This window comes from Oncorhynchus nerka, linkage group LG17 (assembly GCF_034236695.1).
Source record: "Oncorhynchus nerka isolate Pitt River linkage group LG17, Oner_Uvic_2.0, whole genome shotgun sequence".
NCBI lineage: Eukaryota > Metazoa > Chordata > Actinopteri > Salmoniformes > Salmonidae > Oncorhynchus > Oncorhynchus nerka.
The window spans coordinates 32,161,783-32,176,339 of record NC_088412.1 but is presented as its reverse complement, the minus strand read 5'-3'; the positions used below and the strand labels follow the sequence as shown (position 1 = coordinate 32,176,339).

The following is a 14,557-nucleotide window of genomic DNA, read 5'->3' as shown; positions in this document are numbered from 1 at the left end:
ACCCGCCCTTATCAGCAGGACGAATAAGGACTGTCCTATCCATGAGTACAACCGACCCGCCCTTATCAGCAGGACGAATAAGGACTGATGTATCGGATTGTAAATCAAGCAAAGCTTGTTTTTCATTCTTGGGTAAATTATGGAAAGATTTGGATCCCTGTTTATTCTGAAAGAGATGTCCAACATCATTTTCCACGAGTCGGCAATATGTCTCGATAGAGTGATTGCGATTGGCTGGAGGTATAAAATAACTCTTGCTTCTAAAAGGAGTCGGAGTATGTGCAGGAGAGCAACCGACTGGTTCAATAGAAGTGTCAGAATTAGGAGAGCTAAAGAATTCCCTTAAACGGATGTTTCTAAAACACTTGAACATGTCGACCTTAACATCAAAATCGTTGCACTGGGTTGTAGGCACAAAAGATAACCCTTTATTAAGCAAAGAGACATGGGCAGGGCTCAATATCTTGCTTATCCAGTTGCGGCCCACTTCTTGGAGGCAGGCCACTCGATTCCGTCTCTGCGTTACATTGGCGTCAAACATGTCACCCTCCCTAGGAGAGGGGGTGACCTTGATAATTTATTGTTAAAACGAGAGGCTGCCTGGATCTTTATTTTAAAGACCCTTGCGCCCTTCGGTCTCAACGTAGACTTTGATCTTAAGCCATTCTTGTGATTATTGTGACTTTGCCATTGTAATTGTGTGTAAACTTGTGTAGTTAAATTAATCTATGATCGTATGCTCTCCATTTGTTTGTATGTTGTTCTTTGTATGACATTTTAATATTTGATTATTAACCAATGATATTAGGCCACTCTTGGCCATGATTACAGACACCTGTGTCTTTTGACACTATATAAACGAGTCATCCCGCAGTGTTTGTGATAATACCCTGATGAAGACAGCTTGGCTGTCGAAACGTTGGTAATTACATTTTTTGCATTTGAGCTCCGAGAGTGTGCGGCTCTCTTTTATTTTCAAGCCTAAAGGACTCTGACCATGAGAAACACGATTCTATGGTCTGATGAAACCAAGATTGAACTCTTTGGCCTGAATGCCATGCGTCACATCTGGAGGAAACCAGGCACCGCACATCACCTGGCCAATACCATCCCTATGGTGAAGCATGGTGGTGTCAGCATCATGCTGTGGGGATGTTTTTCAGCGGCAGGGACTGGGAGACTAGTAAGGCTTGAGGAAAAGATCAATGGAGCAAAGTACAGAGAGATCCTTGATGAAAACCTGCTCCAGAGCGCTCAGGTCCTCAGACTGGGATGAAGGTTCACCTTCCAACAGGACAACGACCCTAAGCACACAGCCAAGACAACGCAAGAGTGGCTTCTGGACATGTCTCTGAATTTCCTTGAGTGGCCCGTACTGGAACCCAATCGAATATCTCTGGATAGACCTGAAAATAGCTTTGCAGCGACGCTCCACATCCAACCTGACAGAGCTTGAGAGGATCTGCAGGGAAGAATGGGAGGTTCTCCCCAAATACAGGTATTTCATGCTTGTAGCGTCATACCCAAGAAGACACAAGGCTGTAATTGCTGCCAAAGATGCTTCAATAAAGTACTGAGTAAAGGGTCTGAATTCTTATGTGATATTTCAGTAATAATAATACATTTGCAAAATTTTCAAAACTGTTTTTGCTTTGTCATGGGGTATTGTGTGTAGATTGATGAGGGGGAAATGTATTTAATACATTTAAGAACAAGGCTGTAATGTAACAAAATGTGCAAAAAGTCAGAATACTTTTCGAATGCTCCGTGTATCTGTATATATATACTCAGCAAAAAAAGAAACATCCCTTTTTCAGGACCCTGTCTTTCAAAGATAATTTGTAAAAAGTCAAAATAACTAATATCACAGATCTTCATTGTAAAGGGTTTAAACACGGTTTCCCATGCTTGTTAAATGAACCATTAACAATGAATGAACATGCACCTGTGGTACGGTCGTTAAGACACTAACAGCTTAAAGACCGTAGGCAATTAAGGTCACAGTTATGAAAACTTAGGACACTAAAGAGGCCTTTCTACTGACTGAAAAACATCAAAAGAAAGATGCCCAGGGTCCCTGCTCATCTGCGTGAACGTGCCTCAGGCATGCTGCAAGGAGGCATGAGGACTGCAGATGTGGCCTGGGCAATAAATTGCCATGTCCGTACTGTGAGACGCCGAAGACGGCGCTACAGGGAGACAGGACGGACCGCTGATCGTCCTCGCAGTGGCAGACCACATGTAACAACATTTGCACAGGATCGCTACATCCGAACATCACACCTGCGGGACAGGTACAGGATAGCAACAACAACTACCCGAGTTACACCAGGAACGCACAATCCCTCCATCAGTGCTCAGACTGTCTGCAATAGGCAGAGAGAGGCTGGACTGAGGGCTTGTAGGCCTGTTGTAAGGCAGGTCCTCACCAGACATCACCAGCAACAACGTTGCCTATGGGCACAAACCCACCATCGCTGGACAAGACAGGACTGGCGAGTCTCGTTTTTTTCTCACCAGGGGTGATGGTCGGATTCACGTTTGTAGTCGAAGGAATGAGCATTACACCAAGGCCTGTACTCTGGAGCAGGATCAATTTGGAGGTGGAGGGTCCGTCATGATCTGGGGCGGTGTGTCACAGCATCATCGGACTGAACTTGTTGTCATTGCAGGCAATCTCAACGCTGTGCGTTACAGGGAAGACATCCTCCTCCCTCATTTGGTACCCTTCCTGTAGGTTCATCCTGACATGACCCTCCATCATGACAATGCCACCAGCCATACTGCTCGTTCTGTGTGTGATTTCCTGCAAGACAGGAATGTCAGTGTTCTGCCATGGCCAGCGACGAGCCCGGATCTCAATCCCATTTAGCATGTCTGAGACCTGTTGGATCGGGGGGTGAGGGGCTAGGCCATTCCCCCCAGAAATGTCAGGGAACTGGCAGGTGCCTTGGTGGAAAACTGGGGTAACATCTCACAGCAAGAACGGGCAAATCTGGTGCAGTCCATAAGGAGGAGATGCACTGCAGTACTTAATGCAGCTGGTGGCCACACCAGATACTGACTGTTACTTTTGATTTTGACCCCCCCTTTGTTCAGGGACACATTATTCCATTTCTGTTAGTCACGTGTCTGTGGAACTTGTTCAGTTTATGTCTGTTGTTGAATCTTGTTGTTCATACAAATATTTACACATGTTAAGTTTGCTGAAAATAAACGCAGTTGACAGTGAGAGGACATTTCTTTTTTTGCTGAGTTTATATCACTGTAAGGTGTGTGTGTGTACATGTTAACTGCAATATGTAACATTTTAGGCAACCCAACCAAATACACATAGAAATTATTGATCTGTCATCCTCTTTGAAAGCAAGTCTAAGAAGTGGTAGATCGGTTCTATGTGTGCTATTTCTATGCTTCCTGGTCTTAAATGTGTTGTTTTTTTTGTGCCTTTTTTAAAAACTTTCGGTTTTGTACACAGTCTTCAAACAGCTTAAAATACAATGTTATTGGTTATCGAAAATATATTTAACAGCGGTTTAGATGGTACAATGATCCTTGTACACTATACATTGTTTTGTCACATAAACATAAATTAAGCGAACTTAGAATTTTCGCAACCAGGAAATGGCGGAGCGATTTCTGCATATTGCACCTTTTTAATGTGTGTTATGTTTAGGTGGTGAACCCGTACCACCTGCGTGTTCGGAGGAAGAACCCAGTAACAGGCAACCTGGTGAAGATGTGTCTCCAGCTGTACCAAGTAGACAACAGATCCTACCTGCTGGACTTCAAAAGCATCGATGGTACGCCAGCTACACAACATATTTATAACAGGAAACAGACTTTTTGATATCTGGTTAATTCTGACAGCAGAATTTAGAGAGTTTCCCCTTTTTACATCTTATTACTGAGTGCAGAAGATGACGAAAACAAACACTAATCTCTCCTCCCCCAGATGACATCATGGACGCAGTAGGGTTTAAGTCGGGCTCTTCCACCCCCCAGAGGTCAGGCTCCACTGCAGGGCTCCACAGACCCAGACTCAGTGTGGACTCAGCCTGTCCTGCCGTGGATCTCCCCAAGCTCAGCTCCTCTCTGCCTGGGTCGCTGTGCTCCAGCGCTGCCCTCCTCACCTCCACCTCCACCCCCACCCCGCGCCAGGGCAGCCACACTATGGACTTCTTTGAGATGTGTGCCAGTCTCATCACCACGCTGGCCCGCTAGAGACGGTAAACCTCCGCTGGGTAACTAGGGGCCTGGAGTTTTTCCTGGTCAATGTCATATAGTCCGGAAAACTCCAGCTACCGCCTGCATAACCATCTGAAACAGAACACTGCCCTGAGCCTATTTAGACAGTTTTATATTGGTGTGATCCTGACCTAATTCTCCAAGTACTGCAGAACACGCCTCTAACCACAGATCTAGGGTCAGTTGTTCCCTCCTGGTGTTGTAGGTTTGGGCTAGGCAAGATAAACTGATCGTAGATCTCTGATTAGACTTCCTGTCTGTCTAGAGCAGGGATGGGCAACTTTGATGGGGGTAGGGGCCACAAAAATTCAGAACTCATCATTAGGGGGGGTGCGGTGGCTCGCGGGACTGCTTACCCACATCCAGACACACACATGCAGTCAGCGTTTTCGAGGCCCTAAGCAAAATTTGGCGATTTCTAAACATTTTAGTTTAGTCTTGACAGCGGAAGGAATTGATCTGCGGTCCTACAAAAGTGGCCATGCGACCCGCACGCCACGAGTTGCCCATCCCTGGTCTAGAGCCAGTCTGCCAGAGCCAGTCTGGCCGTGGGAAAGGTTAGAGGTCTCACTTGTAGCTCCCATATGGCGCGTTCACGTGCTCGTCGAAACTAGGAAACGGACATTTCTAACTGGTTGCAGTTATTCACGTGCAGCGTTCAACCAGTTAAGCATGTCGGACATTTCCAGATAAGCTCCGCCTCCCTGACTACTCTCAACCTCCAATCAGCTCCAGAATAGCCGTCGCTGTAGAACAAACACACTGAGCATTTTATATATGGTTTTATATGGTTTTTGTAACGACACCGGTTTTGTTTTCCATATTTATCATATATATTTACATTACTATCCCTTTGAGTGGTGTAGCAGCTGTTGATTGTAACATACAACAAATGAAGTTAAAGAGAGGATTGTTGTTGTTATTATTTAGATATCATATTCTTATTTATTTTAAAGAGGTTATTTTAGAGGCTCTGTGTGGTACTGAATATTGAGTATTGAAGCACTGCTGATGTTTGAGAAGTGTATACGGACTTAAGAGATTTTAGGTGATGAGAGGTCATAGAGAGAGAGCCTCCACTCTCCCTCTCTCTCTGACTGGCAATATTGTTCTGTGGATTAGTTGGCATTGATGCTACCTGACGGAGGAGGAGGGAGGGAAGTGTATCTGTAGTGAACCTTTCTCCAGGTGCCTTAACACACGTTGTTTCTAGCTTGGTGACTGTTTTTGTTTGCAGAAACGGAATGGTAAGCAGACTGTTTCTGTGTGTGTGTGTGTGTGTACACTCCTGTGTGTAGAGGACTGACAGACAGGAGCTTGCCAGGGATTGGCCAGGAGAAGACATACAGTACTGTAGTTTATGTGCCAATGAGATTTGAGTTCTGACTAATATAACTAAAGATACAGGAGGAGAAGGAATAGATATGACAGAACACTGGAACAAATCTCCCTTCACCAATTGTCAAATGGTTTACAGTATATATTGTTCCAGAGTCCTGTCTGTGTCTCTTGTTCTGCTGGGGCCAGTGAGGGCTGGGCTCTTGCTGATCTGATGCATGCTAGTGTGTCTGTGTTTCTCTGGTCTGTTCTGGTACCATGATGGTGGTCTGTTCGGTTTGTTATTAAATGTAGAATCATTTGTATCTCTCTCTTTCCTTCCCTCCCTCTGGAGTTATTGGTTTGTGGTGTGTATTTGCAGTAGTGTGTGTTTCGCTGAGGGAATTGTAGACCTCTGTTGGGCCAGTTAGTCAGAAAAGACACTAAACCTCTCTTCTTTCCTTTTGTTTCCTTGCCATTTGTTTCCTTGTCATTTGTTTCCTTGTCATTCGTTTCCTTGTCATTTGTTTCCTTGTCATTTAGGAAACAAATGACAAGGAAACAAATTCCTTGTCATTCGTTTCCTTGTCATTTGTTTGTCCTGTGCAGCAGTTCTGTCATCACATCTCTATTCTGAGAGCGTAGTCTGTTTTTGTCTGTGTATGACACTATACATGCAAGACAATACCCACGTATGTGTACTCTCATCTAGTACCGGTTGAACCGACCTTTTGTCTCCAGAACAGCCTGAATTCTTCAGGGGATTCTACAATGTGTCAAAGATTCCACAGTGATGTTGGTTCATGCTAATGCGATGGCGCCGTGCAGTTTCTGCAGATTGGACGGCAGTACATTCATGCTGCGAACATCCATCTCATCTGAAATATGCTCTAATGGGTTGAGGTCTGGGGACTGCGCAGGCCACTCAAGTAAACTGAACTCGTTGACATATTCCACGGGATGTTTTTCCACTCCTCGGTTATTCAGTGTTGTTTAACACGTACCCACCTGAGCCACTTCTTGTTTTTAGCTGATAGGAATGGAACCTGGTGTGGTGGTCTGCTGCAATAGCCCATCCGTGACAAGGATCGACCAGTTTGTTTTCTGACCCACCTGTTGGCTTGCACGATTCTTGCCCTTCTCCTTCAACCTCTCATCAAACGAGCTGTTTTCACCCGCAGGGCTGCTGCTGACTGGATGTTATCTGTTTCTCCCACCATTCTCTGTAAACCTTAGACGCTGTTGTGCGTGAAAAGCCCAGGAGGGGAGTGTCCGTTTCTGAGATACTGGACCCGGGGCATGGCACCGATGATCATACTTCGCTTAAAGTCACTTGTTTTGCCTATTCTAATGTTCGATTGAACAGTAACTGAATGCCTGTTTTATATAACAAGCCACAGCCATGTGACTCCGTGTCTGTAGAAGTGATCCATTTTTGTGAACTGGGTGGTGTACTTAATAAACTGGCATATCCCATTTTTGAGAGATACTTACATACTGAGGGTACAAAACATTATGAACACCTGCTCATTCCATGACAAACTGACCAGGTGAAAGCTATGATCCCTTATTGATGTCATTTGTTGAATCCACTTCAGTCCGTGTAGATCAGTGGTCACCAACCGGTCACCAAGCATTTCTGTGGAAAAGCCAGGCCTGATTTTGTGCGTGTTGCGCTGTTGGTGGTAGGTGCACTTGATTCAAGCGGACCGGGAGATCTGTTGCTAAATCGAGTGCGCCTAATGTGCTGGCAATCGAATAGCTCAAATTACCGTACAGAGCCTCCTCGACCACAGTCAAGAAGTTTGATGCTAGCCTAGCCTTTTTCCACTCGCGCTGCAATGAGTTTTATTATTATTATTATTATTAGCTTCGTGTCTATTTTAATATGGAGGAGTATTTCACTTTCTCTGGTCATAGGAACCGCGTGAATTTGTGCCTGCGGCAGATGTGGCGCGACTCGAGTTTCGCCATCAGGTGGAAGACGGTGTCTCTTTGGTTAGTCTCACCGGAGGAAAGGAAGGGGAAAGCAGTGACCGTGAAAGGCAGGAGAAAGCAGTGACCGTGAAAGGAAGGGGAAAGCAGTGACCGTGAAAGGAAGGAGAAAGCAGTGACCGTGAGAGGAAGGGGAAAGCAGTGACCGTGAAAGGAAGGGGAAAGCAGTGACCGTGAGAGGAAGGGGAAAGCAGTGACCGTGAGAGGAAGGGGAAAGCAGTGACCGTGAGAGGAAGGGGAAAGCAGTGACCGTGAGAGGAAGGGGAAAGCAGTGACCGTGAAAGGAAGGGGAAAGCAGTGACCGTGAAAGGAAGGGGAAAGCAGTGACCGTGAAAGGAAGGGGAAAGCAGTGACCGTGAAAGGAAGGGGAAAGCAGTGACTGAAAGGTGGACCCGCTGCGGCTCTCTTCCTCCCTCCCCTGAGAATAATGCTCTGTTCAAGACAACTACTCTGGAAAAACGAGATCCGACTGGGGAAATGGTTTTGAACGGTCATCCAACTCGGAATTCCTAGTCGGAAACTCGCATCTTTCTAGAGCTCCGACCTCAAGATCACAGACGTCATGATTTGACCTCGTTTGCTTTTTCTCGAGTTCCCAGCTGTCTTGAAAGCACCATGGCCATCAGATGCAAGTGCTGTACCATATCATTTATGCTCAGCTGTGCCTTGCAAGTGCTACAAAAACCGATATGTTATCAAAGCTCAAGTTGTGATAATGTATTCGGCCTACAGCAGAAACCTCATTCCCGCAGAACTCTTTTTATTAGGTTGTTACATTATAAGTCATGTAAAAAAAAAAAAATGGAGTGGTAGATCTTGGCTTGCTTTTTGAATGTGAAAGCGATCTTGACTCAAAGGTTGGTGACCACTGGTGTAGATGAAGGGGAGGAGACAGGTTAAAGAAGGATTTTGAAGCCTTGAGACATGGATTGTGTGTGTGTGCAATTCAGAGGGTGAATGAGCAAGAAAAAAGATTTAAGTGCCTTTGAACAGGGTATGGTAGTAGGTGCCAGGCGTGTCAGTTTGTGTCAAGAACTGCAACGCTCCTGGGTTTTTTATGTTCAACAGTTTCCCATGTGTATCAAGAATGGTCCACCAGCCAACTTGACACAAGCATTGGAGTCATGGGCCAGCATCCCTGTGGAACGCTTTTGACACCTTGTAGAGTCCATGCCCCAACGAATTGAGGCTGTTCTGGGGGCAAAGGGGTGGAACTCAATATTAGGAAAGTGTTCAAAACATTAAGAACCGTGTCTGACTATAGCTGCTACAAGGTCAGGGAGAAACTCTCCTTCCTGCTGCTACACTCATGCAATTACTCACAGCAATGACCCTATATTCTGTTATTTACACACACATACTACTTCAAGTAATACACACCCACTTTGTCAGTGTAAGGTGTACCTCTTTCCAAGGGTTAAGGTGTGTTGTCACCGTATCCAGACTTCTGGAACCAAAGTGTTCTTCTCTTCTGTCTGTGTGTGCGTGAGAGCGGAATGTACCTCTTCCTCTCCGTCTGAGGTGGGCTTTTCTGTGTTCTATGCATTGCATGGCGTTGCTGTTCTGATTTGCACTTTACTGAGTATTTATTGTCAAACACAATTAAACTGACCTATACACTAGACCACTGATTGATTTGTGTTTTTTATTGAATCGCCAGATCACAACTAGCAGAGCTGGTAGCTAAATGAACGGGACTTCAACTAAAGGTTACATCATCAAATTACTTCCCTCTCTCTCTAATACTTAATGGGAAATACACAGGGAATATAAACCAGACATCTCATACAGTATGGCAAGCATCCTTTTCCCTGTGTAGTGCACTACTTTTCACCAGAGCCCTATGTGGTTAACCCTGTGTCACTTAGGTCAAAGTTAGTGCACTACTTTTCACCAGAGCCCTATGTGGTTAACCCTGTGTCACTTAGGTCAAAGTTAGTGCACTACTTTTCACCAGAGCCCTATGTGGTTAACCCTGTGTCACTTAGGTCAAAGTTAGTGCACTACATGGGGAATAGGCTGTCATTTTAGACACCGACAGTAGCTGGATACAGACTGTCATCTAGCCAAACACAAACACCTGTAAACAAACATTACACTATGCATGGTATCCCATAATTGTCTTTGTATAAAACTATTGAAGAGTTAGTATAAACAGAACTGCTCTGTCTGTATCCTTCATCTCATCCTCCATAACCCTGGATGGACATCAAAACAAGAGATTCAATCTGAAACCCTATAGCGTTATTGACATTTTAAAGATCATTTCCAATTGAGTCGACATTGCAGCATTTATCTTGAATGAGGTCTCCGCAAAGACGGTAACATTGCCTTAATCTGCATTGTTGACTAGAGCTCTCGGGTTGAATCCTGGCCTAAACAATATTAGAACAGAGAAATAGTCCATCCAATTGCAGGTTGTCCAAATAACGATCCTTCATGTCTCCGTTATCTGAGTGATTGTCATGGAGATGACTGGCACTCGACAACATACCATGTTGCCGTTGTTCCTCTGCTCTCCAACTGCTCATAGAAGAGAGAACAGACGCAGACATCATCAATGCTAGTAAATACTGGTATTGACAGACTGATCAATGATTCTTAATGGCTGACTAATGTAAAGTATACTTTTTACCTGTAGTTGGTAGTCTACTAAGTGTCATTGATTGTCGTCTGCAAACGGGCCAGGAGGAGAAAGAATCATCATGTCTGGCAGCTCCAAATCTGCTTCCACTTTACATCTACATAGAAGCACACATGCATGGTAGACAGACCCACACACACACACACACAATGACATTCACAATCCAAGCCCAGAAAACTAGTCTGACAACAGATTACACAATGTGACATTTCTTTCCTCTCCTACTTACGGGTACACAGGTTCTTCTATCTCCACGGGGCCTGGCAAGTAAAAAAGGATAATGTTTTAAACGTAAAGGTATTTTTCCACACTAGTGTGTCAGATGTAGAAAGTGGATTCCTTTCATTGAACTCAATAAATTCCAACAGCATTCTCTCAACCTTTATTGGCTGCTTTCCTGGATCCAAATGAAACTCTCCTTGACTATGAAAGAAAGACATGCTAAATGGATCATCTGCGTCTGGCTAACCAGCCCAAAGACTAGGCCTGATGTGTGGAATGTGTAGTACACAGAATCCATACGTAGCTCTTCACTTACTGATTGGTTCAGGTTCTTCAGGTCTTCTCAAAGGGAGACAGTAGGTAAAGCGAGAGTTGGGGATTAGGGAGAGAGAGGGTACAAGAGAGATGGAGAGGGTACAAGAGAGATGGAGAGGATAAAAGAGCGATGGAGAGGATAAAAGAGCGATGGAGAGGGTAAAAGAGAGATGGAGAGGGTACAAGAGAGATGGAGAGGGTACAAGAGAGATGGAGAGGATAAAAGAGAGATGGAGAGGGTACAAGAGATGGAGAGGGTAAAAGAGAGATGGAGAGGATAAAAGAGCGATGGAGAGGGTAAAAGAGAGATGGAGAGGGTAAAAGAGAGATGGAGAGGGTACAAGAGAGATGGAGAGGGTACAAGAGAGATGGAGAGGATAAAAGAGCGATGGAGAGGATAAAAGAGCGATGGAGAGGGTAAAAGAGAGATGGAGAGGGTACAAGAGAGATGGAGAGGGTAAAAGAGAGATGGAGAGGGTACAAGAGAGATGGAGAGGGTACAAGAGAGATGGAGAGGGTACAAGAGAGATGGAGAGGATAAAAGAGAGATGGAGAGGGTACAAGAGATGGAGAGGGTAAAAGAGAGATGGAGAGGATAAAAGAGAGATGGAGAGGGTAAAAGAGAGATGGAGAGGGTACAAGAGAGATGGAGAGGGTACAAGAGAGATGGAGAGGATAAAAGAGAGATGGAGAGGGTAAAAGAGAGATGGAGAGGGTACAAGAGAGATGGAGAGGGTACAAGAGATGGAGAGGGTAAAAGAGAGATGGAGAGGATAAAAGAGCGATGGAGAGGGTAAAAGAGAGATGGAGAGGGTACAAGAGAGATGGAGAGGGTAAAAGAGAGATGGAGAGGGTACAAGAGAGATGGAGAGGGTACAAGAGAGATGGAGAGGGTACAAGAGAGATGGAGAGGGTAAAAGAGAGATGGAGAGGGTAAAAGAGAGATGGAGAGGGTACAAGAGAGATGGAGAGGGTAAAAGAGATGGAGAGGATAAAAGAGAGATGGAGAGGGTACAAGAGATGGAGAGGGTAAAAGAGAGATGGAGAGGATAAAAGAGAGATGGAGAGGGTAAAAGAGAGATGGAGAGGGTACAAGAGAGATGGAGAGGGTACAAGAGAGATGGAGAGGATAAAAGAGAGATGGAGAGGGTAAAAGAGAGATGGAGAGGATAAAAGAGCGATGGAGAGGGTACAAGAGAGATGGAGAGGGTAAAAGAGATATGGAGAGGGTACAAGAGAGATGGAGAGGGTACAAGAGAGATGGAGAGGGTACAAGAGAGATGGAGAGGGTACAAGAGAGATGGAGAGGGTACAAGAGAGATGGAGAGGATAAAAGAGAGATGGAGAGGGTAAAAGAGAGATGGAGAGGGTACAAGAGAGATGGAGAGGGTACAAGAGAGATGGAGAGGGTACAAGAGAGATGGAGAGGGTACAAGAGAGATGGAGAGGGTACAAGAGAGATGGAGAGGATAAAAGAGAGATGGAGAGGGTAAAAGAGAGATGGAGAGGGTACAAGAGAGATGGAGAGGGTACAAGAGAGATGGAGAGGGTAAAAGAGATGGAGAGGATAAAAGAGATGGAGAGGGTAAAAGAGAGATGGAGAGGGTAAAAGAGAGATGGAGAGGGTAAAAGAGATGGAGAGGGTACAAAGAGATGGAGGTAAAAGAGAGATGGAGAGGGTAAAAGAGAGATGGAGAGGATAAAAGAGAGATGGAGAGGGTACAGGGTACAAGAGAGATGGAGAGGGGGTACAAGAGAGATGGAGAGGATAAAAGAGAGATGGAGAGGGTAAAGAGAGATGGAGAGGGTACAAGAGATGGAGAGGGTAAAGAGAGATGGAGAGGATAAAAGAGATGGAGAGGGTAAAAGAGAGATGGAGAGGGTACAAGAGAGATGGAGAGGGTAAAAAGAGAGATGGAGAGGGTAAAAGAGAGATGGAGAGGGTACAAGAGAGATGGAGAGGGTACAAGAGAGATGGAGAGGATAAAAGAGAGATGGAGAGGGTAAGAGAGATGGAGAGGGAGGGTAAAGAGATGGAGAGGGTAAAGAGAGATGGAGGGTAAAAGAGAGATGGAGAGGGTACAAGAGAGATGGAGAGGTAAAAGAGAGATGGAGAGGATAAAGAGAGATGGAGAGGGTACAAGAGAGATGGAGAGGGTAAAAGAGAGATGGAGAGGGTACAAGAGAGATGGAGAGGGTAAAAGAGAGATGGAGAGGGTAAAGAGAGATGGAGAGAGGTAAAGAGAGATGGAGAGGGTAAAAGAGAGATGGAGAGGGTAAAAGAGATGGAGAGGGTAAAAGAGAGATGGAGAGGGTACAAGAGAGATGTACAAGAGAGATGGAGAGGGATAAAAGAGAGATGGAGAGGGTAAAAGAGAGATGGAGAGGTACAAGAGAGATGGAGAGGATAAAGAGAGATGGAGAGGATGGAGAGGGTACAAGAGAGATGGAGAGGGTACAAGAGAGATGGAGAGGGTAAAAGAGATGGAGAGGATAAAGAGAGATGGAGAGGGTACAAGAGAGATGGAGAGGATAAAGAGAGATGGAGAGGGTAAAAGAGAGATGGAGAGGGTAAAAGAGAGATGGAGAGGGTAAAGAGAGATGGAGATGGAGAGGGTAAAGAGAGATGGAGAGGGTAAAAGAGAGATGGAGAGGGTAAAAAGAGAGATGGAGAGGATGGAAGGGTAAAGAGAGATGGAGAGGGTAAAAAGATGGAGAGAGAGAGATGGAGAGGGTAAAAAAGATGGAGATAAAGAGAGATGGAGAGGGTAAAAGATGGAGATGGATGGAGGGTAAAGAGAGATGGAGAGGGTAAAAAAAGAGATAAAGAGATGGAGAGGGTAAAAGAGAGATGGAGAGGGTACAAGAAGAGAGAGGGATAAAGAGATGGAGAGGTAAAAGAGAGATGGAGAGGGTAAAAGAGAGATGGAGAGGGTAAAAAGAGATGGAGATGGAGAGGGTAAAGAGAGATGGATGGAGAGGGTACAAGAGAGATGGAGAGATGGAGAGGGTACAAGAGAGATGGAGAGGGTACAAGAGAGATGGAGAGGGTAAAAGAGAGATGGAAGAGAGATGGAGAGGGTACAAGAGAGATGGAGAGGATAAAAGAGAGATGGAGAGGGTAAAAGAGAGATGGAGAGGGTACAAAGAGAGATGGAGAGGGTACAAGAGAGATGGAGAGGGTACAAGAGAGATGGAGAGGGTAAAAGAGAGATGGAGAGGGTACAAGAGAGATGGAGAGGATAAAAGAGAGATGGAGAGGGTAAAAGAGAGATGGAGAGGGTACAAGAGAGATGGAGAGGGTACAAGAGAGATGGAGAGGGTAAAAGAGATGGAGAGGATAAAAGAGATGGAGATACAAGAGAGATGGAGAGGATAAAGAGAGATGGAGAGGGTAAAAGAGATGGAGAGGGTACAAGAGAGATGGAGAGGGTACAAGAGAGATGGAGAGGGTAAAAGAGATGGAGAGGATAAAAGAGAGATGGAGAGGGTACAAGAGAGATGGAGAGGATAAAAGAGAGATGGAGAGGGTAAAAGAGAGATGGAGAGGGTACAAGAGAGATGGAGAGGGTACAAGAGATGGAGAGGGTAAAAGAGAGATGGAGAGGGTAAAAGAGAGATGGAGAGGGTAAAAGAGATGGAGAGGGTAAAAGAGATGGAGAGGGTAAAAGAGAGATGGAGAGGGTAAAAGAGAGATGGAGAGGATAAAAGAGCGATGGAGAGGGTAAAAGAGAGATGGAGAGGGTAAAAGAGAGATGGAGAGGGTACAAGAGAGATGGAGAGGGTACAAGAGAGATGGAGAGGGTACAAGAGAGA

At 45.2% G+C, this 14,557-nt stretch overlaps 2 protein-coding genes across 3 annotated transcripts in view; one reads left to right on the top strand and one right to left on the bottom strand.

Annotated features, from left to right (window-relative positions):
- The window catches only part of prkaa2 (protein kinase, AMP-activated, alpha 2 catalytic subunit), a 26,738-nt gene extending 17,554 nt beyond the window's left edge, over positions 1–9,184 (top strand). For both annotated transcript variants that reach the window (XM_065003118.1, XM_065003117.1), the window contains exons 10-11: positions 3,677–3,803; positions 3,956–9,184. In XM_065003118.1, coding sequence (XP_064859190.1) covers positions 3,677–3,803; positions 3,956–4,224 — 396 coding nt within the window. In that variant the 3' untranslated portion in view covers positions 4,225–9,184. The remainder of the gene's footprint in view (positions 1–3,676; positions 3,804–3,955) is intronic.
- LOC115145088 (calponin homology domain-containing protein DDB_G0272472) overlaps positions 8,814–14,557 on the bottom strand; it is a 19,287-nt gene continuing 13,543 nt past the window's right edge. The window contains exons 14-17 of the mRNA XM_029686339.2: positions 10,743–10,765; positions 10,434–10,464; positions 10,196–10,301; positions 8,814–10,083 (exon numbers count right to left, since the gene is read on the bottom strand). Of these exons, the coding sequence (XP_029542199.2) occupies positions 10,220–10,301; positions 10,434–10,464; positions 10,743–10,765 (136 nt within the window). The 3' untranslated portion in view covers positions 8,814–10,083; positions 10,196–10,219. The remainder of the gene's footprint in view (positions 10,084–10,195; positions 10,302–10,433; positions 10,465–10,742; positions 10,766–14,557) is intronic.